A 27,867-nucleotide genomic window follows, 5' to 3' on the forward strand; every position below is an offset into this window, starting at 1 on the left:
GGCTGCCCGATACAGTGGTGCCAACGTCAGTAAGTTAAAAACTGTCATGGTAAGTTTCACTTAAATTAAACCCCACTATATGGCTAGGAAAACGCACTGCATATCGTTAACATTTATCATTATTTGGAGCAGGTAGTGTGCCTCCTACTTGCATACATCCCATAAGTAATCTCGTCAACTATGTCCGGATGTCGCTGGGAAGAATACGTGGAATATCTCATAATTTAGAGACATTTTCAATAAAGAATTGGCGGAATTGGCTACCCTGCTCGATTGTGTTAGACGTGTTAGAGGACTTAGAGGACATTCGTGACAAATGCTAAGTAATGTTCGGTCATTGAAACTTTTAAGACAAAAAGTAGGATGGCGTCAGTTACCTTAGAAGACAAGTCTATTTGGGAAGATGCTGAAGTAAGTTGTGTGCCGAAAATATGTTTCTTTTGTGTAAGATATGTAACGTTTGTGAAATTATATGCTATCATGACAAGATTTATTTAATACTATAGATTCACAATAAATTTCATGTTCTGTCCCGTTATCACTCGTCTGTTTATAATTCAGTATCTCACTTCATTCTAATTATTATTTCCATATCTATATTATGAGGATGTTTACATGTTCCTCGTATGAACGTTTGAATATTATTTTCCAAATATGTGTGCCACAGCAGGATGGCAGTATCTGTTCCTATGATTATGTGTTTGTGTGTACGGGGAGACTGTCAGACAGCCTGTCGCAAATCGTAGGGTGGGTTGGACACTCACAACTCGCACCTCGAGGGTTCAGACTCGTTGCGATGTTGATAAGCTAATGGCCTGTACACATTACAGTTTCTCCTCAGTAACGCCTTAGTACATCTTGGAACAGGTGTAGTGAAGTGAGGTTATACAATAGTACATTTTGGAACAGGTGTAGTGAATTTTATGCATTATGTAGCTGTTGGCCATAATTACAAGTGCCTACTAGTGTATTAAATATTCAGTCAGTTGTGTTCCATCTTGTGTAGAAATTCACATCACAGTTACACATTGAAAGGAGTATTCATGTGCAATACCACTATCAAAAGTAAAGGAAGATTTGAGCATAAATTTCAGAATGTTACATTTTCAACTAGAAGAGCTTATTTGTACAGTTGTAAACAAATTTAGGCAGACAGGATTGTATTGGATGAAAAAATCAAAATGCTAAGTCCTCACTGAAGAGATTTGGATGAAGTCTGTACTGGGCATGAACTTTCCCCTTTGATGGACACATTGTAGAGGAAACCAGGGTTTACAGTTTCAAGTTTGATCTATTTTAGAAAAGGAACTTGGCATAGTGCTGAACTAATTAAGCATATGCACAACTTACCTTTATTTCAACCCATCAGTGGAAGCATTTTTATGGAGGTGCAAGGAATGCATGCATAACAACAAAGACCATGTAAGATTTGAGGCTTTCACGGCCATGACTATGAAGAAAGCAGTCTTCTGGGATTTGGCACCGTGTATATGTGGTGTTAACCGACGTTTCGGAGGAACGTATAGCCTCCATCTTCAGGGTAGAAGAAAAAATATATAAGAAATCTGCAAGCAAAGAGACCGTGAGAACCGGTAAAAGCAGATTTCTTATATATTTTTTCTTCTACCCTGAAGATGGAGGCTATACGTTCCTCCGAAACGTCGGTTAACACCACATATACACGGTGCCAAATCCCAGAAGACTGCTTTCTTCATAACAAAGACCATGTCTGACATCTGCTGTGGTGTGGATGTGTTTTGTTATGATTTGTTGGTTTGTGGGCTTGTCAGTTGCAGTGCATGTCCAAAAACACACACAGAGTCATCACAAGGGGCTTGTGTCTTTCCATTGGATTGGCCAAATTATTTGTGGTAGGCTGTCAGATAATCTCCCTCTACTTTCATGTGTGAATGAAGCAGTCGTGGTTTGTAAATAAAGAAGAGGCTCTAAATTTGTGTATAATGTTTTTATTAGTCAAAATAATTTCCCGTTAGTAAGTATTACCAGCTTAATAAATGAGAAGCTCAGTATGCTTTTCAAGTTGGTTTATTCACCACATCTGCTGGGTTTTGGAGCTCAGTTCCTGGTTTCCTGTGAGATCCCTGTGAGGTAACAGTGGTCTGTTTCAAGGTTTGAGGTTCCCACAGCAACAAATCTGAAGATTTATATATTCTGGAATGTGACTACATGTACCAGTGTGTCAGAGGTCTGTCCTGCATCCATGTTCTGGGCAGAAGAAGGTTTCTCCAGAATGTTGGTACCTTTTGTACAGGGTACACAGCATCATGTACCAGAAAACAGTATACCAAGTTAATTTGTGTAATTTTTATTGGTGTGTGCCCTTGATTCATGAGGGTTAAGGCTTCATGGATGAAAGAATGTGTATTCACATCATAGACCTTGAAAATATGCTAACAGTCTGTTCTGTATAACTTTGCTTTTTCCATTGCATCTCAGTCACTGCTTCCATAGTACCACAAAAACTCCATTGTGTCCTTTTTGCTATAGTACCATAGATTCTTAAACCCTTTGATCCAGGAGTTCATACATTGCTGAATACCACCGAGCTGAACAGATATACTACCATGCTGGAAATGAGATTATCTTGACAGATGTTTTGGAGATTATTTAAAACTTATCTTGATAAATGAAATTAATGTTTTCAGGAATCCTTGGGAGAAGATGTACTACGCATGTCAACAGATGAAATTGTTAGCCGCACAAGACTCCTCGATAATGAAATTAAAATAATGAAGAGTGAATTAATGAGAATCTCTCATGAATTGCAAGCCCAGAATGAAAAAATAAAAGAAAATACAGAGAAAATAAAAGTCAACAAAACTCTACCATATCTTGTTTCTAATGTTATTGAGGTATTTATGATATGTTTTATGTGATAATGTGGATCCTGGCTTTGTGTGATGGTACCATGTAGATGTGGTCTGTATTTTCAGCATATACCTTATCCATATTTGTTGTTTGCTTTAAGGATGGAGAGAGTGAGGATCTCCAAAATGCTGGTGATAGAGCCTACATCTGCATAGTGTCATCATACAGAAATAAGAAGGAACCACCTCAAAAAAACTATGAGCTTGGCTATGGGAAGGGGAGTGATGATAGGAGGTACAAATGGAAGGGATGGGAAAAGAATATGGGAGGAAGGAAGGAGATAAGGGTACAAAAGGGGTAGGGACATGGAAAAACAAGTGTGAAGGAACTGTTTGAAGATGAAAAGGGAGATTAATGATAGAATGGACAAATAAAAGGTGTTTCAAAGCAATAATGAGAAAGGAGGGAAGGAGAAGAAGATACAAAAGATGACAAAACGATAGTATTTTAATAGGCTGAAAATTTTAGGTGCAGTGACATGTGGAACTTACTCAGGCCAGCACATTAGTATAGAACTGCTATGATAGCTTGATGTCAGTTTTCATATTCTGTTTTTGTCATTTTAATTGTTATTGTGGTAGTTCTGATAGCAATGATATTGATAGTAGTTCATGCTTTTTTTTGTTTGTTTGTTCTCATCAAGCTGCTTGATGTAGATCCTCAAGACCAAGGAGAAGAAGATGGTGCTGTTGTAGATCTAGATTCCCAGAGGAAAGGGAAATGTGCTGTCATTAAAACCTCAACACGTCAGGTAAGAAATAAAATCCAGTATCCCAGCAAATGTTCATCTGTTCTTTAGAGAAGACTACCAAATGGAAGAAATAGGTTTGGCTCTATTTGTATGCCCTGACACTTCCACGTTAGTCCAGTGCGTACTCAGCTGCATCTATACTCACATTCCTGCCACATGCTGTTTTACCCATGTACATCCTTCCATGACCATTAGTTTCAATTGCAAACATGCAAGTGGTGAACATATTGTCCAGTATTTCAATCACAGTAAAAATGAGAGGTTTTGACATCCAGTTAAGCTTTGTAAAAACAAAAAAAATTACCATTTAATCAGATACTTTTACGAGTAGAAGTTACTTGGCAGTTGTGGGGGTTAATTGGATCACAAGCTCATGAAACTCGTGTTTTCCTGATAGGTCCGTTTGATTAACATGAATTGAGGTGTTACATAAGGCAGCAAAGGAAGTTTTACTTTAAGTTAGATTAAATTCTGTTAAAAGGATAAAAAAAGGTAAAGTTGTCCCTGTGCTTAACTAATTAAGTGCTACGTCACGAAGAGGTAGGGGAGTGGATGTAGAGATCCAAGTTTTCTTGACCTTGGCAGTGGTTGGAGGGGAGTGGTCAGCGTCACACATCAGCTGCTTTACCACTTAGGAGAGAGCTCCCAGTACCCATTGGATCGGAGGCTGGGTGGGCCCAAGAACTAATCTGGATGATGTGGAGGGGAAAAAAACCTTCCCCCTACCAGGACTCAAATTTGAACCCCTCAGCCATCCAGCCCATATCCAGTTTCTATACTGACTCAGCTGTCCTGGCTCTTGAGGTCTGTTGTGGTGTTATCATTTGTTTATGAATTGAATTGAATTGAATTTATTTACATTCTATAAATCCTAAGCAGGTTAGTACCTTTGGATACAGAACACGTCAAAAGGTTACATACATAAGTACAGGCAATTTTAGCTTAAAAATTAATATAACTTAATTTTACATCATTCTCTATTTACATTGAAGTATTCATCTAAAGAGTAGAAGGAATGAGCATGTAGATAATTCTTTAACTCTGATTTAAACTTTTTAGTATCATTGCCCAAGTTTTTAATACTTTGTGGCAGATTGTTGAACACTTTTATGCCAGTAAAGTAGACTCCTTTTTGATATACTGATATGTGTGCCATTCACCAAGTATCGTTGCACAGACTAAAAACAATGGTAGATGTGCTGTAAGTACATAGTGAGTTATTCATTTCAGAACTTCAGAATATGTGACAAAACTCGTTTATGTACTCTGACATGTATTTGAAGGCAGAAGGGGATCAGTTCTAGCAGTTCTTATGAAATATATTAAGTTTATATTTCTTCTTTACAATATTTAGTAATAAACTTCTGTTTAACCATTTCCTGTCGGTGTGCTTGCAAAAATATCCACAGCCAGGACGAGAGGGATTTTAAAATGCCTGCCAAGCCACTAGGTGAAGTATTTTGCCTGAAAATTTGATGCAACAAGGGCGTAAATTTAAAAAGCAAAGTGTGTACTTATATTTTCAATTGTCCAATTTTTGTGCCAACTGAACATTGCTATAATAGTGTGTCAGTGAAGTGGTGGTAGTCTTCAGTGCCAGACACACTGAGTCATAGTCTGTCTATCAAGGAAAGAACCTTTCTTGAAATGAATGGGTTTTCAGAGTATGGCAAGTTACACAAGTCGCCTGTATGTTTTCCATAATTTGGAATTATACTGTGGACATAACCAGTGTCACTGTCAGCTAATACAAATAATCTGATTCCCCACTTCATTGGTTTTTGGGATTATAAGTTTTGAAAATTATTTTTCTCTTGACCCCAACTGTTGATTCATCTGTTGCAATGTTTTTACCTGGCACAGTTTCCTGAAACTGTTCCTGTATATGTTCTATCACCCCATATACTTTTTTCCCCTTTTGATGGCCCAATTGCTTTCTTTGGTGGTATCATTTCCCCACATGCATCATCCAAAATATGTGTAAAAAGCTATCTCTGGACATTACATCACCAAAAAATGTTATCTGTTTTCCTCTCACTAGACCAGTAGTCTTTTATGTCATGTAATAGGATTAGCCCCATTCATTTCAGAAACAGACTTATCTGACCACCTACTCCGAATGGACCACGGGCTTAGTTGAAGTTCCAAAATTTTGTGTTTCACGTACCTGTTTTTTTCAATAACAGTGTTATTCAAAAGCTCATCATTGAAATATAAATTAAAATAATCCATGTGCTCTACACCTGGTATAAGGTTATATTGTGGCTCTGCATTTTTAGTAAATATGTTTGGCTTGGGTTTCTTGTTGCCCATTGTTATGTCTTCCCTCCCATCGATATGCACAACACTTCTTTCACTCTCACACTCACTTTCTGATGATGCATTGCTCAATTCTTCACCCACACTTTGTTCTTCAATTAACATATCACTAATAGATTCTTCGTCCTAGACACACATTGGATTATATTTCCGTTTTTTCATGCGAGAAAGTAGAAGTCTGCCTGTATGTAAAGCCATGCACTGATGTGCAGTAAAATATAAATGGCATTCATTCCTCAAGTTCAAATTATGACTTCCAGATGGCAGAAGGAGGCAGGCAAAACATTCGTGCATGCGTTGGTATAGTCTGCAGTGCCAACTAGTGATGTATGATCAAAATATGACCACAGGAACATGAAACAAACTTTGTTTATCATATGTCAACATTTGTCCATGGAAACAGTCATCATGTTGATTGTGTATCAGTGTTTGACCAGAAAGGGTTAAATAGATATAGAGGCAACACCTAATGCAGATGAGCTCCTGTGCAGTAAATTACCACAGCTTTCACAGGCTGCACATTTACAACTCATTCAAATACTCTGTATTATTCATTTTAGACCTACTTCTTACCAGTGATTGGATTGGTAGATGCAGAACGTTTGAAACCAGGTGATCTAGTAGGAGTTAACAAAGATTCTTACCTGATACTTGAGACCTTGCCAGCAGAGTATGATGCACGGGTGAAAGCTATGGAAGTGGATGAACGTCCCACTGAGCAGTACTCAGATATTGGTGGTCTTGACAAACAAATCCAGGAGGTGAGAAACATAGTATAGTTGTGTATAAAGTTTCAACTTGACAAAATTTTGTATTAAAGCAGTAATGACATATACAAGATTTGAGGTTTTCACGACTGTGGTCTTCTGGATTGTGGACACAATTTGAAGGAACTTTGGGATCCATCTACCAAACTTAATGGAGAGTAATGACATAATCTTTATACACAAATGCAGGCTGAGGCTTATAAAAATGAATCTAGGATAGAATAGAAAGGGAATAGAATATCATCCCTTGCACCATGACCAGTTATGATCTGCTCTGTCCTCATCACTTATCCCCTTATCACATCTGCATAAAACTTTGACTCCTGCTGCAAATGGTATCATCGGATAATCCCAGTTAGTGTAAATGCCCCTGTAAGTGGCAGGGACCAGATAGCAATTCTGCAGATTTTAACTGGGTCCTTTTGAAATCCACTAGTTCCAAAATTCTGCTAAAATCAGAGTAGATGTGGTTGTGAACTGTGTTAATTTGATATGGAAGTGATCAATAAGATATATACAAGGTGGCAGTTGTTTCATTTAAGGAGTTAATGTTGTCATTACTTCGATGTAATTTTGAGTGATTCTGTGAGTTATTATGTATGAAAGGTATGTGCTTTTAAAGATGTTTCTTCACAGTTAATTGAAGCAGTGGTGTTGCCTATGACTCACAAGGAAAGATTTGAAAACCTTGGCATCCAGCCACCGAAAGGTGTACTTCTGTATGGACCTCCTGGGACTGGTATTTATCCATTTTCTCTTCATCCAATATTCAAAATATATTAGTTCGGTAATTGATAATTGAGAATTCAGTGTCATATAAACAGGACTTCAAAAGATATTTTCCACAAGTGAGCTAGTGGAGACTAGTGGTGAGTACATTTTCACCTTTGGTTTAAATGTATTGGTAAATGGGTTTCATTAAGTATCTTTGATTGTAGCTGTTGTTTATGGTGCCCTGTGTATGAGTCTTTTTGTAGGCTTTCCTTAGGAATACTTTAGAAGTTTACAGGCTTTATGTTGGTAATGCTTCAGGCATTCTCAGACCTTAGTACTGCAGTATGAAGAGACAAGATACAAATGTTTACTCTGGCAGCCTTTATATCTTGCAGGCATTTGTACCCATTTGCTGGTTTGTTTTCTCAATTATCTGCTGTTAAGAATGATTTAAAAAATTGCTATTCATTCAGGAAGACAGTGTGGGGTAGAAGTGAATGTTTCCAGTAATGTCAAAGACACATTGAATGTACTGTTTGTTAGTGGATTATTTCCATCATTGGCACAAAATCCTGAATGCCTCACAGTGCATATTATCGGATTCTGATTGAATTCTGATTCTGCATTAAAGCAAAGGTTTATTAATTCCATTTGATTAATCTCTGTGTAGATATAGCTCATTAATACCAAAAATGTGGAGAGGGGTCTCATTAGTACTTTCCATAATTTACTGACTGGTTTCTGGAGATTCAAATAAGTAAAAGAGTTCGTAAGGAAATGTATCTGTAGAGCCTTCCTTAAAAAAGTTATATATATTGGAAAATAGCGTCTGTTGCCAGCACATTCTGAAAATACAACATTCCTGGAGCATTTTGTTTGTTTTGCATGGTGATTGTGGATCTCCATTACATGCTAAAACCTTGTGCTGATGTTTACAGTGCCTGCCAAACATTCTTATTCCACATATACAGCACAGTTATAGACAAACACCTATATGCATTACATTTTGTTCCAGTCTCAGGAATGCATATCACATAGTGGGCCAGCATGGATAGTGGCTTTTCATTTCATGAATCAGCAGACATGCATCTTGTCTAGGAGTATTCAACATAAATGCTACAGATGCTGTAAGAGATAATGTAGAAAAATTCCATAATCCAAGAGCACCAATTCATTGTAATTTCCTTTCTGTTGAGTGCTAACTCAGAGATGGTAATATTTCATGGAATGTAATAGGATATCAGCAGTCCATGTATGAATGGAACAGCTTATGCTTGAAGTTGCTGAGAGACAGCCCACCATTAGTACCAGATGCTGTTCAGCTTGTACAGGTATCCCACATGCCTCCATACACTACACATTACAAGAACAACAGTTGTATCCCTGTTACATTCAGACTTTGAAAGAGTCAGTACCACCTGATGCAGCTACAAGACATGCATTCTATTAATGGATTTTGCAAATGTTGACTGAAGACTCTACATATACAGCAACGATTTTATTTGCAGATGAATGCTTTATTAGGACTGGGATCACCAATATTCACATTGAACATATGTGGTTAAATGAAAATTGTAATGTGATTGGATCTCGGCATCAGCAGTGACACTTTTCCATGAGCCTGTTGTTATACCCTTATGGCCTAACAAAGGAAAATTTAAACTCTGGGCTCTAAGGTGCCCCATCGAATTGTTGCAACCTAAGAAAATTGGTACACAACACAGCTTGCCTAACATGTGGAACGTCTTGCTTGTAATCGCGAAAACAAGCAGTTGTAACAATTTGTAGTAAATTCCTTGTGTTTATTGAAACTATGAAGAAATGCTGACTCACAGCAGTCTTCCATTTTACAATCCTTAAGTCAGTCACTATGGGGGTCTAATATCAAAAACATTGTACGAGTTGCTAGGGTAGCGTACTGATTCTGTAACTATCATACCACAGACGGAAAACCACACCAAGAAGGCCATGGGACACAGACTACCACTTCATCATTGTATTCTTATGCAATGAAAGTAAATGATTCCACATAGTTTCACTGTTGACCAAAAATATGCTTGTAGGGCATTGACCTAAGGCTAGATAAATATGAAATTATCTGACTTAACTCACATTGAAATGAGTATGTAAGCATTGAAATAAACATAGGCAATAGCAGACCCCCCTCCCCCCCCCGGTTTTACAAAGTTTATTCCCTAGAATCCCGACCACTGAAGAACCAGAAACGCTACTAATAGTAATATGAGGAGATAAGATTTGACGGTGACCCTGACCCCCTGCCTTGAAAGACCCACAGTCCATACAGCCCCTTTAAGAAGATATAGGTTTCCAAGGTGGTTGACGCAACTTAAGACTACCACATCATTACAATGATGTCAGCAGCTTTAGATAGTATAACACCTGTGATGGGAATTTTAGGTGATTGCCACATAGGCTCTCATATTTTCTGGCATAAGGTGGTTTTTTCTTACCTTAATTTTCTTCATATACACTTAAGTTCTTTTTACCAGCAAATTGGAACTAAATTTGAGGAAGAAACTAGTGAAATGCTACATTTGGAGCATAGCTCTGTATGGGGCTGAAACATGGACACTTAGGGCAGTAGATCAGAAACATCTGGAAAGTTTCGAAATGTGGTGTTGGAGAAGGATGGAGAAGATCAGTTGGACCGATTATGTGAGAAATGAAGAAGTGTTAATTAGAGTCAGTGAGCAGAGGAATATCCTACATGAAATAAGAAAACGGAAGGCTAATTGGATTGGTCATGTTTTACGCAGAAACTGCCTTCTAAAAGAAGTTATCGAGGGAAAGATAGAGGGGCGGATAGAAGTGACAAGAAGACGTAAGAAGATGCTGGATGACCTTGGGGACAGAAGAGGATACTGTCATTTGAAGGAGAAAGCTCTAGATCGCATTAAGTGGAGGAATTGTTTTGGAAGAGACTGTGGACCTGTTGTCTTGACAGATTACTGATGATGATGATGATGACGATGACACTTAAGTGGATTATTTGGAAGATCTTTCAGTATGTGATTTCAGGTGTGGTTTCAATATGGTGGTGAGCCACCACATTACAGTAGTCAGGTTTATCAATGGCTGTCCAAAATTATGTTGGATTGGTTGTGAATCTGAAGTTTGAGTGTCCTGGCCTGCACATTCACCTGATCTTGAATTCATTCAATTGTTGTCTTTGAATATATTTGAAAACAAAGGTTTATGCCACTACAATCAGTACTAGAGAGGAAATGTGGCACAAAATTAGACAGTTTGCAAGGGAAATAAAGAATACACGTGGATATCCAAACACAAGTTTATTTTCGCACAGAGCTGAGTTGTGTGTTCATAAAGATGGAGGCCATTTCAAGCACTTCTTGTGAGAAAGTATAAGTAAACAGTTTAATAATAACTGCTTTGTGTTTTTTCTTCTTATATCCAACCTGTTCAGCTCGAGAAGTTTTTAAGTTTTGTCCATGGAAGTCAGAATCAGAATAGCTATAACTTTTTAAGGAAAACCACCAGGGTACACAGTCATATGAACGCTTTTACTTAATTTGATGTCTGGAAACCATCCTTTAAAATATGACATGTAATAATGAGGTATTTTATATATAGCACAGAAGCATGGTTTATATCAACCTTATAGGTTATATAGCATCAAATAGGAGACTGATGGTGATTGATGATTTGTAGTGAATGTAGAAGATAGTGGTCATGATCTGTTTCAAGGTACCATCCCAGCATTTGTCTGGATAGCCACAAAAACCTCCAGTATGATGGCCTGCCGCTGGACATATAATAACATCCAGGACCTCCAAATATGAAAGAGGAATGATAACCACTGGACTGCAGTGTTCAGTCATATAAGCATATCCCTTTATCCATGGTACTCGTGTACAATTGATTTTCCATATTGAATTGTCTCAAGAAGAGAGACTAAACTGCATGTAACATGAGTATCCAATTTTTAGAATTATGTCCAATATTCTGTCAATTTGCAATAAGAAATGGAAGAAGTATTTTTGTCACAAAGCGAAGATAAATTAATATTAATTTTAATTGTATTCTGTTTTCTCTTACCTCAGGTAAAACTCTGCTGGCACGAGCCTGTGCAGCTCAAACAAAATCAACATTCTTGAAGCTTGCTGGTCCTCAGTTAGTGCAGATGTTCATTGGAGATGGTGCCAAGTTAGTACGTGATGCTTTTGCATTGGCAAAAGAGAAAGCACCTGCCATTATATTTATCGATGAACTGGATGCTATAGGAACAAAACGATTTGATTCGGAGAAGGCTGGTGACCGAGAAGTACAGCGTACTATGCTTGAACTACTTAACCAGTTGGATGGTTTTAGTTCCACTGCAGATATTAAGGTATGTGTTATCCGTGTTTTTACACCTGGCCATTCTAATTTGAATTCACAGTGAATTTGGTGGAGGTCACTAATTGAGATAAGGATGTAGTATGTGTGGTTTGGTCAGAAGCTTTGATTACAGTGCATCACCTCCTTTCTTGCACATTGCAACTGCAACCCCTCTCAGCACTTCTTCCCATGCTGCTTCTCACATTCAACCCAGATGTCTAGTTTAAAAATGTGGCCTGTAGGTTATCAAGTGGAGTTTATGGGATATCTTATTTCGGGCGCATTTGAGTACTGCTGTTAGGAAGTACTCTTAACTTTCTGATCCATGTACAATTTGCTAATCAGTCTTCTTTCATGCCAATCGATACCTGTTTCATTTAGGATCTGCATTAATTTGGTCCAGTTTACCCGGTCAAATGCCTTCTGCCAGTCTATGAAGCAAACACACAGTTCTTCATCTATCTCCAAAGTTCGTTCCGCTATAATTCTCATCATCCCAATTGCATCCCTGTTCCTTTTCCTCTTCTAAATCCAAACTGATCCTCTCCAAGTATATCCTCTATTTTCCTTTCAGATCTTCATTTAAGTATCTTTGCTATTATCTTTGCTGTATGTGCAATAAGGCTTATAGTGCGATGGTCGCTGCATTTTGTAGCTTTTGTCTTTTTCTTTAAGGCAATCATTGTAACTTCTGTAAAGTCCTTGGGCCACTCTCCAATTTCATATATGGTGTTCATTAGTTTTGTCAGTGTTTTCAAACCACCTTCTCCCAGTAACTTGAGCACATCTCCAGGTACATCATCATCTCCTGTAGCCTTTCCCTTCCTCATTTCCTTGATAGCTTTTTCCACCTCACTTTGTGAAATATATGGTCCTTTCCCGTCTGTATCTACTTCTTCTTCCGGTTCAACTTCTAAGGTTTCTTGCCGATTAGATCGATCATATAGTTCTGTAATATACTTTTCCCAAATTTTCAGCACTTTCCTCTGATCTACTATTCTATTCCCCTGGGAGTCTTCGATGCCAACATTTTGAATCCCATGATTATTTATATGATGTGCAAATTTCAACTTGTTTGGTTGTTGCACGGAAGGATTACATTTGTTTTTGTGCAGTTACTTTTATTGTCATGTTGAAAGTTTCAAAACGGAACAGAGCAGCTATTAAGTTTTGTGTAAAATTAAAGAAAACAGCAACTGGAACATTTGAAATTTTGAAAACTGTGTAAGGCGAGGAATGTTTATTAAGAGGAAGTGTGTCTGAATGGCATATAATGTTTAAAGAAGCTCAGAAAGTGAGAATGCAAAAATCACAGGTGAAAACAATGTTGACTGCACTTTTTTTGTACTAAAAGTATTATTCATCACAAATTTGTGCCAGAAAAACAGACTGTAAATGGTAAATTTCATAAAGAGGTGATTAAGCGATTGGTCGCTCGAGGTCATCACTTTAGGCTCAAGTTTCAGGAAAGTGGGTTTTGGTATCTTCTGCACGACGGTGCACCGTTGCATTCTTCATGCTTTGGCTCCAAGTTTTTGGCGAAACAAGGGATCTCATGCACCCTACTCCCCTGATTTAGCACTGGTTGTCTTTTTTCTATTCCCTAAATTAAAAATTGCAATGAAAGGGATGAGATTCGAGGCTGTTTCATCAAACCGGCAGACCGTGATGAGAGAACTGAAGGCGATACAGGAAGAAGCATTTTCTTGGGCATTTGATTCATTGTATGAGTGATGTAAACTTGCAGAAGCAGGCATGGACTATATTGAGTGATGATATTAATAAATATTTTTTATCTTTTTTGTGTGATTTTTATGGCCTCGTTAACTTGTCACACTGTGTATTGTACAGCTTGTGCTGAGTCCTATAGATAGCACTAAACTGAGAAAGTTGTGAACATATGAATTAGAACTTAATAGTCATAAAATCTATGTTAAACGTGCCTCTGAATGCAAGACTCTGTATGTTCCTTCTTCATTCTCCAAGAGTAAGGAAATGGTGCCTCTTACAAATGCAGCCTTATTAGTACCCCGTATTTAAGAACTTTCCTTAGTAAAGTTTTCTTTCAGTTCCATTCATAATTATCTTTATTCACATTCCCTTTTGCACAGATGGTTTTAAAATGTATGTAAAATTTGTTTCAGTGTTCAGGGATTGAAACCCTGGGATTACTAATAGGAAATTGTCAGATTTTGTGGCTTAAACGTTGTGTGAGGGTATCATATACAGCTTTTGTATATGGTTTGAATCTGTGATAAGCTTGGTCCTTAAGGAAAATGGAATCCACGTTGCTCTTTTATGAAGATATTGTAGCATGTAGACCCATTGCTAAGTGGTGGCTCTGTAAATAGTAGCTGTTGCTATGTAATGGCCGCAACATACACCCACATCAGGAGAAGAGCTGTGTTTTCTTTGTGGTCAGTATGGGGGCTGTGAAGGGAGTAGAGTGGGATGGAGTGAGTTGAGTTGAGTTGAGTGAAGTGGAGCTTGGTGAGTGAGTGAGTTAGAAGACTGATGAAGTTCAGTCCTTGCAAGCTGTTGCTCTTAAAAACTGGCAGCAGAGGCATGGTGGTAGTTTGGGAACCCAGAATAAGGGGAATGCCTGCTGATGGAAGCCATTACCAAGCAATGACTGGTGAAGATACAGCAAACTGAAAAGACTTAGCATGTGCTGTAGTGAACTGCAGAATGTGTGAATTAGTGATAGCACTATATTTACTTGTAGTTAGAAGTTGTATGTATAAGTGTTCAATAAATACAGTTACCAATCCACGCCCTTGTCTATAGTCACTCAAACAAGTGACAGTATGTACATATGCATTTACTTTTATACTGTTTGCCAGTATCCTTGGATGTATTTTGTAATGTAAATTTATTTATCCATTCTTTGCCAGTCAGAACATTAATGTCACACTTACTGTTCATCTGGTTTCTAAGCTTCTTTTCAGCATAAATTTAAAATTTTATATTGTGTTATTCAAAGAACTAAATAGTTCTGTATGGTATAGTATACTGATATTATTTTAATTTTTATTCTATAATTTATTTTATAGGTAATAGCTGCAACAAATCGAGTGGATATACTAGATCCAGCTCTTCTTCGTTCTGGCAGATTGGATCGGAAAATTGAATTTCCGCATCCAAATGAAGAGGCACGAGCTCGAATAATGCAGATTCATTCCCGCAAAATGAATGTTAGTCCTGATGTTAACTTTGAGGAACTTTCTCGCTCTACAGATGATTTTAATGGTGCTCAGTGCAAAGCCGTTTGTGTGGAGGCTGTAAGTATAATGCAGTTGTGTTTAAAAATATGAATGCTTATGAAATAGTTGTAAGTTACAGTAAGTGGTTTGAGGAAAAGTCACTTGTTGCAACAAGCTCGTTGTGACTTACAAGAAAGCCATAGTGCTATAGGTTTGTCATTAAACAGTCTCATTATACAGTAGAACAGTTCAATTGTAAAGGGTTCTGACAGTGGTGGATAACACTCAGGATTACTGAGTTTTTCGAATTGGATCATGTGGTATTCTAAAGAACACAACTGTCATGGAGACTGAATCTCTTCCTGTCCTGGGATGAAGGGGTGGGCGGCATCAACTCTGTTAAGTCCATTAGAGGAGCCAGCTCCAGTCACAGGTTGAGTGAGTACTATTAACTCTTTTTAATGAACTGAAGAGAGTAGGTGCCTCGCACTCTTTCACCTCATGATTCAGTTTCTAAAACATTCTGTTATTTAGAATATCACAAGATGGACAAAGTCTAAAAACTCAGTAATTCCAGATACAGCACTTGCTGGGGTTAAGGCCTTATTCAGGAAACACCACCAAACAGGAAACATTTCCATATTCTGCAGTCTTTCTTCATTTTGAATATCCATTGTCTTTTAGCAGTACCTTTTTATCACCCATATCAATGCACATGCCTGTGTGTTGAGATGCACATAAATGAAATAATATGTGCATATGGTGCAGCAAGTCTTATATATTTTGCTATTCTTATTCATACATTTCTTTTGTCATTTGAATTAGTATCCAAGTGTTTTACACATATTACCTCCAAAATTGTGTCTGAAAGTTGTGGTGCATAAAATATGTGAATGCTGCGTTTTATAGTTTAATTTTATGCATTTGATAGAGGTGTTCACAGTTGAATGCAGTGTGGCAGCATGGTGTGGATATTCCTGCATACAGACTTCACCTCACAAATCTTTGATGAATATTGGGATGAAAATATGCCTTGATCAAATTTTGACTGATGCATAAATTTGTGGAAAATATGGTTAATGTTGAATGTGATGTGGCAACATGAAATATTTTGCCTACATACTGCACTGTGTGATTCCTCGATGAAAGCTAAGATGAAGATACCCCTCAATAAAATTTTGACCAAATCATAATTTTCCAGAAAAATGTGATAAAAATTGAATTCAGTGTGGCAGCATCGAATGGCTGTTCACGCTTAAATGACTTTCTATGGTGAACATTGAGGCATAAATTCCCCTTGACAAAATTTTGACTCTTGTGTAATATTTATGGAAAATTTGATTAAAGTGGAACATGGTACAACAACATGGTATGGATATGCATGCTTACAGACTCCACCATATGATTACTTGATGAACATTGTGATGACGATGTTAAAATTTTGATTGATTTATGATTTTTGTGGAAAATGGGACTAAAGTTGAGTGTGACATGGAAACACAGCATGGATGTTCATGGTTAATGACCTCACTGCTTGAGTTGTTGATTAACATTAAGACAGAAATGCCACTAATATTTTTTAGTGAATGCATCTTGTTGTGTATTATATATTTCGTTTATTGAAAGCTGTCACAACACAACAAATAAGAATATATGTTTATAGTATCAAGTAGTACTTTACTACATGTTTCAGCTTTAAGAAGCCATCATAAGGTAAACACACTAAATAAATTATTCACAATGACTCATGCCATCCATACAAACATAAAAGAACCCCAATAAATTTCCTCATCAATCACGTGAATAAATACCCACTTTCATACAACAACAAAAACAATGAAGAAACTGTTAGTAGAACAATACTTAATAACAATAATTACCCACAAATCGTTATACAACAAATACTAAAACCTTCCAAAAAGCTTAACACAAGAGAATATGGACCACTTTTACCTTTTTCGGACCCAAAATTAGAACAACTCCTTAACTGTTTAAGAATACGGAAGATGGTATCTTATTTATAACTAGGAACAATATCAAACATTTACTGAGAATACATGGAAATATGAAGATAAGTTTAACTTAAGTGGAGTTTACCAATTACAATGTGCAAAGCATCCACAGAAATATACAGGAAAAACTGGGCGAATATTTAAATCAGATTTAAAGATGTAAGAGACATAAAGAATGGTGGACAAAATTCCAAATTTGCCCAACATATAGTGGACACTATACACGAATACGGAACAGTAGATCAAACTATGGAAATCTTGTACAGTGGAAAGAAAGGATGAATGTTGGATATTCATGAAAGATTTCATATGTATGAAATCAGCACGCAAAACTTCCAATTGAACAACAATTTTACCGAAACATTAAACCCAATATACGACACAATAATCGCAGCCTACCAAGCATAAACAACAACTNGACGCCAGCTCACTAACAGTCGCGGGAGACCCCCAGCTAACACCACCTAGCAGCACAACTCGTAACTACAAAGCATGCATGCGCAACAGGTCGTTTCCGGTTATTTTTTGGTCCCCCCTCGTACGCATAAACGGATGTGCCCATCAAATAGTAAGTAAACTATATAACTACAATAATTCAATCAACACTACATACAACCACTAGAATATTCATTAACAGTCATTGCTGGTATATTATTTCCAGGAAATCAAAATTAAATAATAACGCACAATATAGCAACAGACCTCTAAGCACCATAACAACTGTCTGTGTATACAGCATATCTGCAAAAAGCAACACCTATTATTTCAATTACAACTACCCACTTTGGAATACAGTTGTATATACAACTCTTAACTGTACTTTAATTATGTAACTAGTCCATTTTAAGACTTTTACTTTTAATGTAGTTTTATATTATTGTATACTATTTGAAAAATCTGATACTACATCATGTAATTAGCAGGCAATTCAATAGCTAATAAGTTTTTAAGTATATTTACCTGATGATGACTTCTTGAAAGCCAAAACATGTGGTAAAGTTCTGCTTTATACTACAAACATATATTCTTAATTGTTGTGTTGTGACGGCGTTCAATAAAAGAAATATAAGCCCCTAATATTCTTTTAGCCAGTGCACAATTTTTGCAGAAGGTGTGACTAAAATTCCCCATACCATGTTACCATAATACGTAGGTAAATCAATAATTATCCGCAATGTAGCTATAAATTTTATTTCAATACAAATAGAAAACTTACATTAACATCATTTTTCAACATAGTCCCCTTGCTTTTCAACACACTTGGTCCATCGTTGCACAAGCTTCCTGATGCCCTCAGAAAAGAAAGTTTTCGGCTTAGCAGCGAGCCACGCATGCACCGCTTCCTTCACTTCTTGGTCCGAGGTGAATCGAAGGCCCCTTAATGCCTCTTTGAGTGGACCAAACAAGTGGTAGTCAGAAGGGGCGAGATCAGGACTATACGGAGGATGAGCCATTACATCAAACTTGAGTTTCCGGAGGGTTTCAGCAGTGTGGGCAGCAGTATATTTATTGTTGTGCCCCTCTCCTGATAATGTTCCAGTATTGGGCCTTGTGAGTCCCAAAAACTGTAAGCATCAGTTTTCCTGCGGATGGTTGGCTTTTGAACTTTTTCTTGCTGGGTGATTGTGGATGTTTGCATTCCATACACTGCCGTTTACTCTCCGGCTCGCAATGATGGATCCATGTTTCGTCACCAGTGATGGTTCTGTCATTACCATAGTGATCCAAATGTTGTTGGCAGATGTCCAAGCACGTTTGTTTATGGAACACTGTGAGTTGTTTTTGGGCCCATCTTGCACAGACTTTATGAAACCCAAGTCTGTTGTGGATGATTTCGTAGTCAGAACCATGACTAATTTGCAGATGATTTGCCACTTCATCAATAGTCACTCGTCTGTCTAACAGAACCATGTCACGTGCACGCTCAATGTTGTCCTCATTTGTGGCCGTGGATGGTGGTCCGGCTCCTTCCTCATGTGTAACACTTGTGCGACCATTTTTTAATTTTTCAATCCATTTGTAGACACTCCGTTGCAGCAAAACGCTGTTCCCATATTGTGCTGAAAGTCTTTGATGGATTGCAGCCCCTGATACACCTTCCAACCACAAAAACCGGATCACTGAACGTTGCTCTTCTTTGGTGCAAACAGAAAGCGAAGCAGCCATGATTAACGGCAAGGCAGCAATGATGGAACTGACCTAGCAACATCAAACCTGCACAGAAATAATGACAAGGAAACCATGCATGGCGATGCTGTGCAAAACGACAGTGCTGCCAACAGAAACACAAATACAACTGCATTGCAGATAATTATTCACTTCCCCTCATACATTTAATTTTAATCGCCTTTTTTATGAAAATAATTTAATATTTTCTTTCTGAAATTTCTTGTCTAAAAATGAAGGTGTATTTGTGAGTCCAAGGACCAGTAAAATGTCTGAAAAAATTCTACGGACCACTAGGTTTTAGTGCACAAGAGATCAGTGGAACAGTTTGGACGCATTGAGACACCTGAAGATGGCCATCTGTGGCTGAAACATATTGTGTTAAGTGTCAGATGGTGAATAAACAATTGTTACATTGTTGACAAACTGTGGATAAATAGACGTTTAATTAACGACTTGCAACAGGATGCTGAAATACAGATGAGCTTTACAGCATTGTCTAGCACAGTTTTAAATTCTGGTACCATTCCTTTGGAGGCCAGTGCTTCCCTGTGTATGAAACAATGTACCCAATTCATATCTGGAGCTACTTCCTTGACCTTAGAAACAACCCCATTATACCTGCCTGTAAGGGTGCAAGCTCCATCAGAATAGAAGCCCACACATTTTTCCCACTGGATCCCTTTGTCTCTTATATAATTATCAAGAGTGTGAAATGTTTCTTCTCCAGTTGTTCAGGTTGACAGAGTTCTACAAAACAGAATATTGTTATGAATATTGTTATCATGCACATATCTTATGTGACATATTAACTGTGAGTCATTTGCAACATCAGTAGTCTCGTCTATTTGTAACGCATAATAAGGGCTCTTCTTAAATCTTTCGATTAACTGATATTTTACGTCTCCTGCCATATCGTTAATTCTGCAACCGACAGTGTCATTTGAAAGAGGAATCAAATCAACATATTTTGGTAACTTGTTGCCAAACATAGATTTTACTACATCTTTTATAGCTGTAAAGTAAAAAGTAAAGTAAAGCTATCCCTGTAACAGGCCGAGAAGGCCCATATAGTTGTGAGAAGTTGAGGGTCCCACATTATTTAGACAATCGGCTCAAAGATGGCGGTAAGGTTGTCAGCCTTACGCGCCAGCTGCGCTTTTCTCCCCCGGAAAATTATTAGGTGAATTGAAAAAATTCAGTGACCTCATTGGGAATTGATCCCGCGACCTTCCGGCTTGTAGCACAGTGCCTCAACCAACTATGCTACTGCGTGCCCCCTTCTTTTATAGCTGGAAGAAGTAAATTTTCCCTGATAGAATGAGGTGTCCCTGTTTTGACTATGCACATACTTAAGAAGTAGAATGCTTCCAATTCCTTGCTATTAATCAAACCCATGACCGAAACTGTATTTTTCCCATGATTTAATGTCCTTAAGTGTCACTGAAAAGATTCAGTTGGCTTATTTTTCACATCACAGTGTTTAGTTTCTAAATGTCTTAGGGGCCTTGCCATAGCTTAAGCAGTTAGTCGCTGGCTTCCCACCGCGGCGGCCCCCGTTCGATCCCAGGTCTAGTCAAGTGGAATTTGTGGTAGACAAAGTGGCGCTGGGGCAGGTTTTCTCCGAGCACTTCGGTTTCCCCTGCCAATCTTCATTCCACCAAATTCTCCATCATCACAATCACCCAGGGCAGGTACAATAGGCCAATCAGTGGCTTCTGTGCCGTGTGGACCCAGTTGGACNCGGTTTACACAGAATATAAGAAAAATGACCCCATAGTGAATGAACCACACACAAGTTTTAATTAAGACATATAAGATGAATAAGCTTAACAAGTTTTAGTGAGTGTAAATTTATTATAGTTGACAAATATGCACTTTTTAAATACTTTTTAAATGGTTTTGTGAAGACATCAGGGCATGCAGTGCAATAGATTAGCGTAATTAGGGCACCTGATGATGGCACTATGTTGCCGAAACATGTCGTGAAGTAACAGGTGAAATTGAGTGCACTACAAGACAGCCACTGTATACATATCATGGATTCTAAATGTCATCGGAGTTTCGTGGGTTTCACGCACTCATTTGACAACACTTCATAACACAAAGCACATTGAGGTTTCAGTTCACTTTTATCATCACACCAAGTAAACTCAAATTCCAAATATGAACTGTCATATTTCCTACTATATTTTTTGTTTGAACTGCTTGCTTTTAATATCATTTACTCGCCGTTACAACACGTGTGTCACAATCAGATTTTAGCATCACCTGTTTCATTTGCTTTTTTCTTTTTCAGAGTCCCTGTTCTAAGCCGCTTGTCCGTTATTAAAAATGTTTCCAAAAAATATATAAAAACTGGAGTTAATTCACGACACAATTTGTCCAACCATCACTTAGCACTTATGAAGATATACTGAGCATTTGTTGAAGGAGGAAAACTTTCAGTAATAAATAACTGTAGACAACAAACAATTGGTTGAAATGTGGATAACACATGTTTACTTCAAATCTAACAAAACAGCAAGGGAAAGCGGGAACAATCAAATCATAATGTTGTTTTCCTCTGAAGTTAGTGACAATGCAGTCACATCCTCATACCCTGGAAATACTGGATTTTTGTCTGGTCATTGAAATGATGATGGGAATTAGCTTGTTTTTTTTTTTCAGTATATATTTTATTTCAACAGTTTCTTCTTGCTAATTTAATTTTAATTTGTTTGCTTGGATGATTTTTTATTTAATTTAGTTTAAGTCTGCTTGTGGACCACAGGTTGATAAACGCTGGTATATAGGAACATCCGTGTCAAAATGTTATTTAAAAACCTTAATATGGCTACTGCAAATGTGTGTATGAATATGATCAGAGAAAATTTTTGCTTGAGAACCATTGGATTATAGAATATCTGCAAATTATATGTAGTGTTTCATGACATGTTATTGTCAGATGCACACAGAAAACTTTACACAAGACATTAATTCACCTTTTGCTGTATTATAAGTACAGTATGAATTTTGTGCTTTTCAGGGAATGATTGCATTGCGTAGGAGTGCTACAGCTGTAACACATGAAGACTTCATGGATGCAATACTCGAAGTTCAAGCAAAGAAGAAAGCTAATTTGAATTACTATGCTTAACCCCACAGAAAGCATAAGCCATCTAGCAGTTGCCCTAGGTCTTATCACTGGGGGTGTAATGTGTGTGGTTGGTTATTTGTTGGCTCTGTATCAGCTATCCTTCAAGTTAATATCAGTTTTTCATTATTTTATATGATGTCAGCCTTCATATCTCAAGCTTAATTTATAATCTAGTTTCATGGTCATCTCACTTCAGTATAACTTGCTGATCTTAGCAGAGTCGTCTTTATGTTTACCTTAACTGATATTTCATGTCTTGGGATATCAACAGCAGTGGTTACTGTTTGTTACACATTACAGGCATCTCTGCCAATTGTGTGTATAAATCTTTTATAATGAAAATAAAATATTTTATTCTTCTGTCCATGGTTTTATAAACATTCTTTGAAATTACCATGTTAACCAGGTAAAGTACACAAGGAAATATGACTCAGAGCTAATGTGTATGGCTATTCATATAGTACCTTTCAGGGGCGTGCCAGGGTGTTGCCTAAGCAATGAGCTCTGGGTCATGGGTGCTTGTTTCCATACCTTCAATTTATTTATTATGTGTTGGAGAGTGGGGACATAAACTGATTCACTCCATGGAGCTGTAATGCTATGCTTTGATAATTATTACAGTCAGTTTTATGCCCTTCTTGCAGATTGCTACAGTAATAGACTTGAGGTTGGGGACATAAATATTTTTTATTTCCTTGTTTTAAGTGTAATAATTATTACCTGTTGCTAATGTGTGCAGTCCTTTGTATCCTGNATGTGTTGGAGAGTGGGGACATAAACTGATTGACTCCATGGAGCTGTAATGCTATGCTTTGATAATTATTGCAGTCAGTCTTATGCCCTTCTTGCAGATTGGTACAGTAATAGACTTGAGGTTGGGGACATAAATATTTTTTATTTCCTTGTTTTAAGTGTAATAATTATTACCTGTTGCTAATGTGTGCAGTCCTTTGTATCCTGTTGTTATCTGTCCCTTTTTACATCATCCAATTTGTCATCTCATTCATTCCTGAATAACATCTCTAGTTAATACAGCATCATTAAATTTCCTCAAACCGAACAGTCAAAGAAAGGAGAAACTTTAATTTCCAAAGTTGCAATAATCCAGTCTAGATGATGTTACTTGTCAAAATAAACGGGGAAACCCCACAACACTTTTCATTTATTTCATATTTCCACAGCAGTGAAGATACTCTATGGTCTTAGAGGTTAGTACCAGTGTTTAGGTTAATACAAGTATACTGCACCCATCTTCAAGGTAGAAATACTCGTACCTTGAGGAAGGAGACAGTACATTTCTCCAAAATGTTAGCACACAAACACCAGGCTACTGTGTGCTGTAACCCATAAAGACCACAATATGAACTTTTTCTTTTATGTTTTTTTAGTTAAATTATTAATTATAGCAGTCTATTTTTAATCCCAGTTTACAAATTGCTACATAGTCTGTTAGTTTTGTCATGACCATGCATGCATACATAGACACATACAATACCTACTTACCACTCAGCACTACAGCACTACAGCCCTGGGTGAACCTTGGCCTCCTCTACAACCAGTCTCCACTGCTCTCTATTCCTCATCTCTATCCATCCTTACACCTTCATCTTCTTCATTTCGTTCTCAACACTGTCTGGCCATCTCATTTTGGGTCTTCTGTTTCTTCTTTTGGAATATGTACAGTCCAAGTTGCCATTACAATATCATTGTTCATTGCCCTTTGCTTAGTCTGTTTCCCATATGTTCCTCTTATCCAAGGCAGGTTGTTAGGTTTCTGAACAACATTCTTTTTACAGGATGAGGTTGTTAGCCTCCTGGAGGACCAGGATATCTTTCTTAGTCTAGACTCTACCCTTTGACCTTTCTGGCATGGGTGACCCTACTGGTAGTTAAACTACCACTGGCATAGCTCTCCAAGTCACAGTCACACAAGCTCCACCACCACAGCAAGGTGGAGACACTTTTTGGAGGACATACATATAAATGACATGGCCACCCTAACTGGAGTTCTTTAGATGAACTTGTTATTAAGAGGCCCTTATTAAATTCTGTTAACCAAATGCCATATTTGTCCACATTGGACATAGTTACAACTATTCATGACACATCATGTATTATGCATTACTTGGTATTCCAGAAGTATGACATATGTAAACTTCATGTAAAGACATGTAGAAGAATGGCTGATGCTGTCTAACTGACTAGCCAATTCTGTAAGTAACTCAGAAGGTTAAAATATCACTACCATCTTCATAAGTTATTTATAACCTAGCAAAAACTTGGCATACCCTTTTTTCCCCAGTTTAAGCTGCATTTCTGGTCCACAGTAACAGCACTGGATATTGGTGTAGAATAGTGTTCCCATCTTTTTAATGAAGTTTTCTGTGACCCACCTTTGGTCAGAAGAGTCTGTGTACACACTGTCACAGCCAGAATTTCCTTGAAGTGCATTTTTAGATTGTAAAAGCATTTATGTGACCTGCTCCCCCCCCCCACAACATCATCCTTAGTCCCTCTTGTGACTGTGACCTATGGGTACAGGTGAAAGAACACCAATATGCAAGAGGTATTTCACCAAATTTATCTGTCAGTTAATTAGCATTCATACTTCATATTTCAGAGCTTCTGGGTTTAAATCTTGGTCTGGAGACTGATTGTACTGACTGATATTTTTTTGTTTTTCTCAGTTCCTCCAGGCAGGTGCTGGGACAGCACTTTAAATTAAGCCCAACTGCTTCTTTTCGCTTACCTGTCAGCTCAGTTAACTCGCTAATCGTCCTATTATTTGGTGCTGAAATGAAGCAACTGGAAGCAGCATTAAATAAACCTACAATGAAAATAAAAGGAGGGGTACTTCAGAAATTTCCTGTGAACAGACACGATCAATTAATAAAAATGATATGTTACAATGTAATTATATCTATTCTGTACCCAGTATAGACAACATGCTTTTTTTTTCATATGTTACCTTCTTCTATCTAGCAATTTAGTAGGGTTTTCAGGCATATATCAGTGAGACAAATAAGAATGTATGTGCCTAACTGGTTTCTTTTTATTATCTACTACCCTTTGATTCAAGAGAACCAGCATAATGGGTGATCAATACACATTCCAAGACTTGTAGTTATCATATCGGTTGACTATCACAGTGTTGGATGCATCACTAACTTTATATCATCAGAATTAATGACAGTGGTTTAACAGATGGATAAATATATATAGAAAGTGCAAAAAATTCAGAAAGTAAACATTTAGAGATTAATAGAAGCACCATGCAGGCAATAGTCAGAAGCTAGCAAATGGAATTAAAAATTAAAATAGAGAAAAAAGGTTTTATACTTGAAGGTAGATAAAATGAAATTTTAAGAAATAATATTATTTAACTGCGTTTCTTGCACTGTTAATAGAAATTAAAAGTATAAGAGCAGATTCAGAACTTTTCCTCATTCTTTACTTTTTATCCATTTTGTTTCCCTTTTGTAAACTATGTAAACTGCAACAAAACTGAAAATTATTTTTTAAAAACTACACTGAATTTACATAGCAGTAAATGGTAGTAAATGGCGAGCATAAATCACATAATAGCTCAAGTGGTTAGTCGCTGGCTTCCTACCGCGGCGGCCCGGGTTCGATTCCGGGTCTGGTCAAGTGGGATTTGTGGTGAACAAAGTGGCAGTGGGGCGGGTTTTCTCCGAGTACTTTGATTTCTCGCGCCAATCTTCATTCCACCAAATTCTCCATCATGATAATCACCTGGGGCAGGCTACAATAGGCCAAACAATGGCCGCCATGCCGAGTGGACCCAGTTGGATTCCACCGGCCCCCCTCCCCCGCTAAACGAATTAAAAAAAATAAATGACATAATTTCAGCTCGAAAAATAATTTCTGACCCTTGACGTGGCAGCACTGTGGACCTGTGATGTAGACCGCTGTAGACCCTGTAGACAGCCAATGAAAACAGATTTGTGGTGGAGATTATGAGTGAACCCGGAAATGCATTAATTTGCTTGTATTTAGTTCCTTGATGACAAAGGAACGTTATGGTAGTGGAAGAAAAAAGTAACAAGAAATGGGATTAAATTGGTGTATGTAAGCTTTCGGTAGGTAAAATATGAATACAAGTAGTTACTATCTGCAGTGAAATTATAGGTTATGTACGACGGTTGGAACTTTAATAGTGGCAACTATTTATTTACAACTGATACAAAATAGATGCATGTTTCGAAGTTTTACTGTCCTTCAGTGTAGTCACCAGCATTGTATATAACCCGTTGCCAGCGATACCTTTAGCAGCGCATTTACGGTCTGCTGTCGGGGAATGGTATGCGTTAGGATAACACCATCACAGTCTTACACGAGAATCACCATAACTTTCACATTGCTCGGGTTCTGACAAACTTTTGATTTTCATGGTGACCCGTAATGACGCCATTCGTTCGATTGGCGTTTCATTTATGGCTCGTTCGATTTGGCCCATGTCTCATCCAGCTTAAGAAAGCCTATCCTTCTCACTCATAGCGCTCCAAGCGCTTACGAGCAGCGTAGCATCGTAGCCATTTCTGCATTTCCGTCAAATCATGTGGAACCCATCGTGATGAAATTTTTCTCATGCCCAGGCGTTCCTTCAGAATGTGAAGCAAAGTCGTATGCGCCAATCCTGTCTCTCGGCCCTGCTCACGAATCGTATGGCGTCGATCACTCTCCCGTAACGCGGAAAGAGCATACACTTCTTCACTGACACTAGGACGACCTGGCCGACGCATATCTGCCACATTTTGGCGTCCCTTGTTGAAGGCTTTTACCCACCTTGCCACTGTTCTGTAAGGCAATGCAGATTCCCCGCAAGCCTCTTGAAGACCTTGTGATGAGACTCTCGTGCTGTACGGCCTCTGGCACATTCAATGTTTATCCAACTCCGTTGTTCTTCTTTCCAAAACATCGTGACAACACTACATTAGACCGCCAGATAACAGGAGGCTCTGTTCCTCTCGTCACTGCGCATGCGCGTGATGTGGGAAGGGAGAGTCCATTTGCTCTGAGGTAAGGTAGGTATGTAACTAACGTGTGGTATAAGCGACATTATTTCGTTCCGTTGTATGGCGTCTCTACAGCAGTGTTGCCACTATTAAAAGTTCGAACCCTCGTATGTCCAATATTCTACCATAAAAAATGGAAGTCACGTGACTAATTTTCTGAACTAATTTCTGTTCTGAGATTTTAAACAACTGTAGAGTATGGGATTTACTTGCACATATTTGCCCCTTGTTTATTAAAGGCTTCTTCGTTTCCTTCGTTATTTCTGGTTTCCGATATTTTTTGCATCAAGAAATTGTGGACATCTTGCTGGCATATAGGTGTAAGCTGGCTCCCATAAATATATGATGTCTGCGTTGCAGTTTTCATAAATACATCAGCATATGAATATTGTTCAACAAAGACCTTGGTATCACTGTACGTTCACTTTCAGTTTGCCTACTCCTTACACCCGGATTTTTAGTCTACTTTCCTTACTTACTTACTTACTTACTTACTTACTTACTTACTTACT

The 27,867-nt window shown here is 37.8% G+C and overlaps 1 protein-coding gene across 1 annotated transcript; it reads left to right on the forward strand.

Annotated features, from left to right (window-relative positions):
- Positions 1 to 265: 265 nt before the first annotated feature.
- On the forward strand, positions 266 to 22,683 carry LOC111863627 (26S proteasome regulatory subunit 6A-B). Its single transcript, XM_023850120.2, has 8 exons — positions 266 to 411; positions 2,667 to 2,873; positions 3,533 to 3,640; positions 6,520 to 6,720; positions 7,363 to 7,465; positions 11,523 to 11,809; positions 14,853 to 15,080; positions 22,209 to 22,683. The coding sequence occupies exons 1-8, from the start codon at positions 364 to 366 to the stop codon at positions 22,317 to 22,319; spliced, it is 1,293 nt and encodes a 430-aa protein (XP_023705888.1). The 5' UTR covers positions 266 to 363; the 3' UTR covers positions 22,320 to 22,683.
- The last annotated feature ends 5,184 nt before the right edge of the window (positions 22,684 to 27,867 follow it).

This window comes from Cryptotermes secundus, unplaced genomic scaffold (assembly GCF_002891405.2).
Source record: "Cryptotermes secundus unplaced genomic scaffold, Csec_1.0 scaffold99, whole genome shotgun sequence".
Lineage (NCBI taxonomy): Eukaryota > Metazoa > Arthropoda > Insecta > Blattodea > Kalotermitidae > Cryptotermes > Cryptotermes secundus.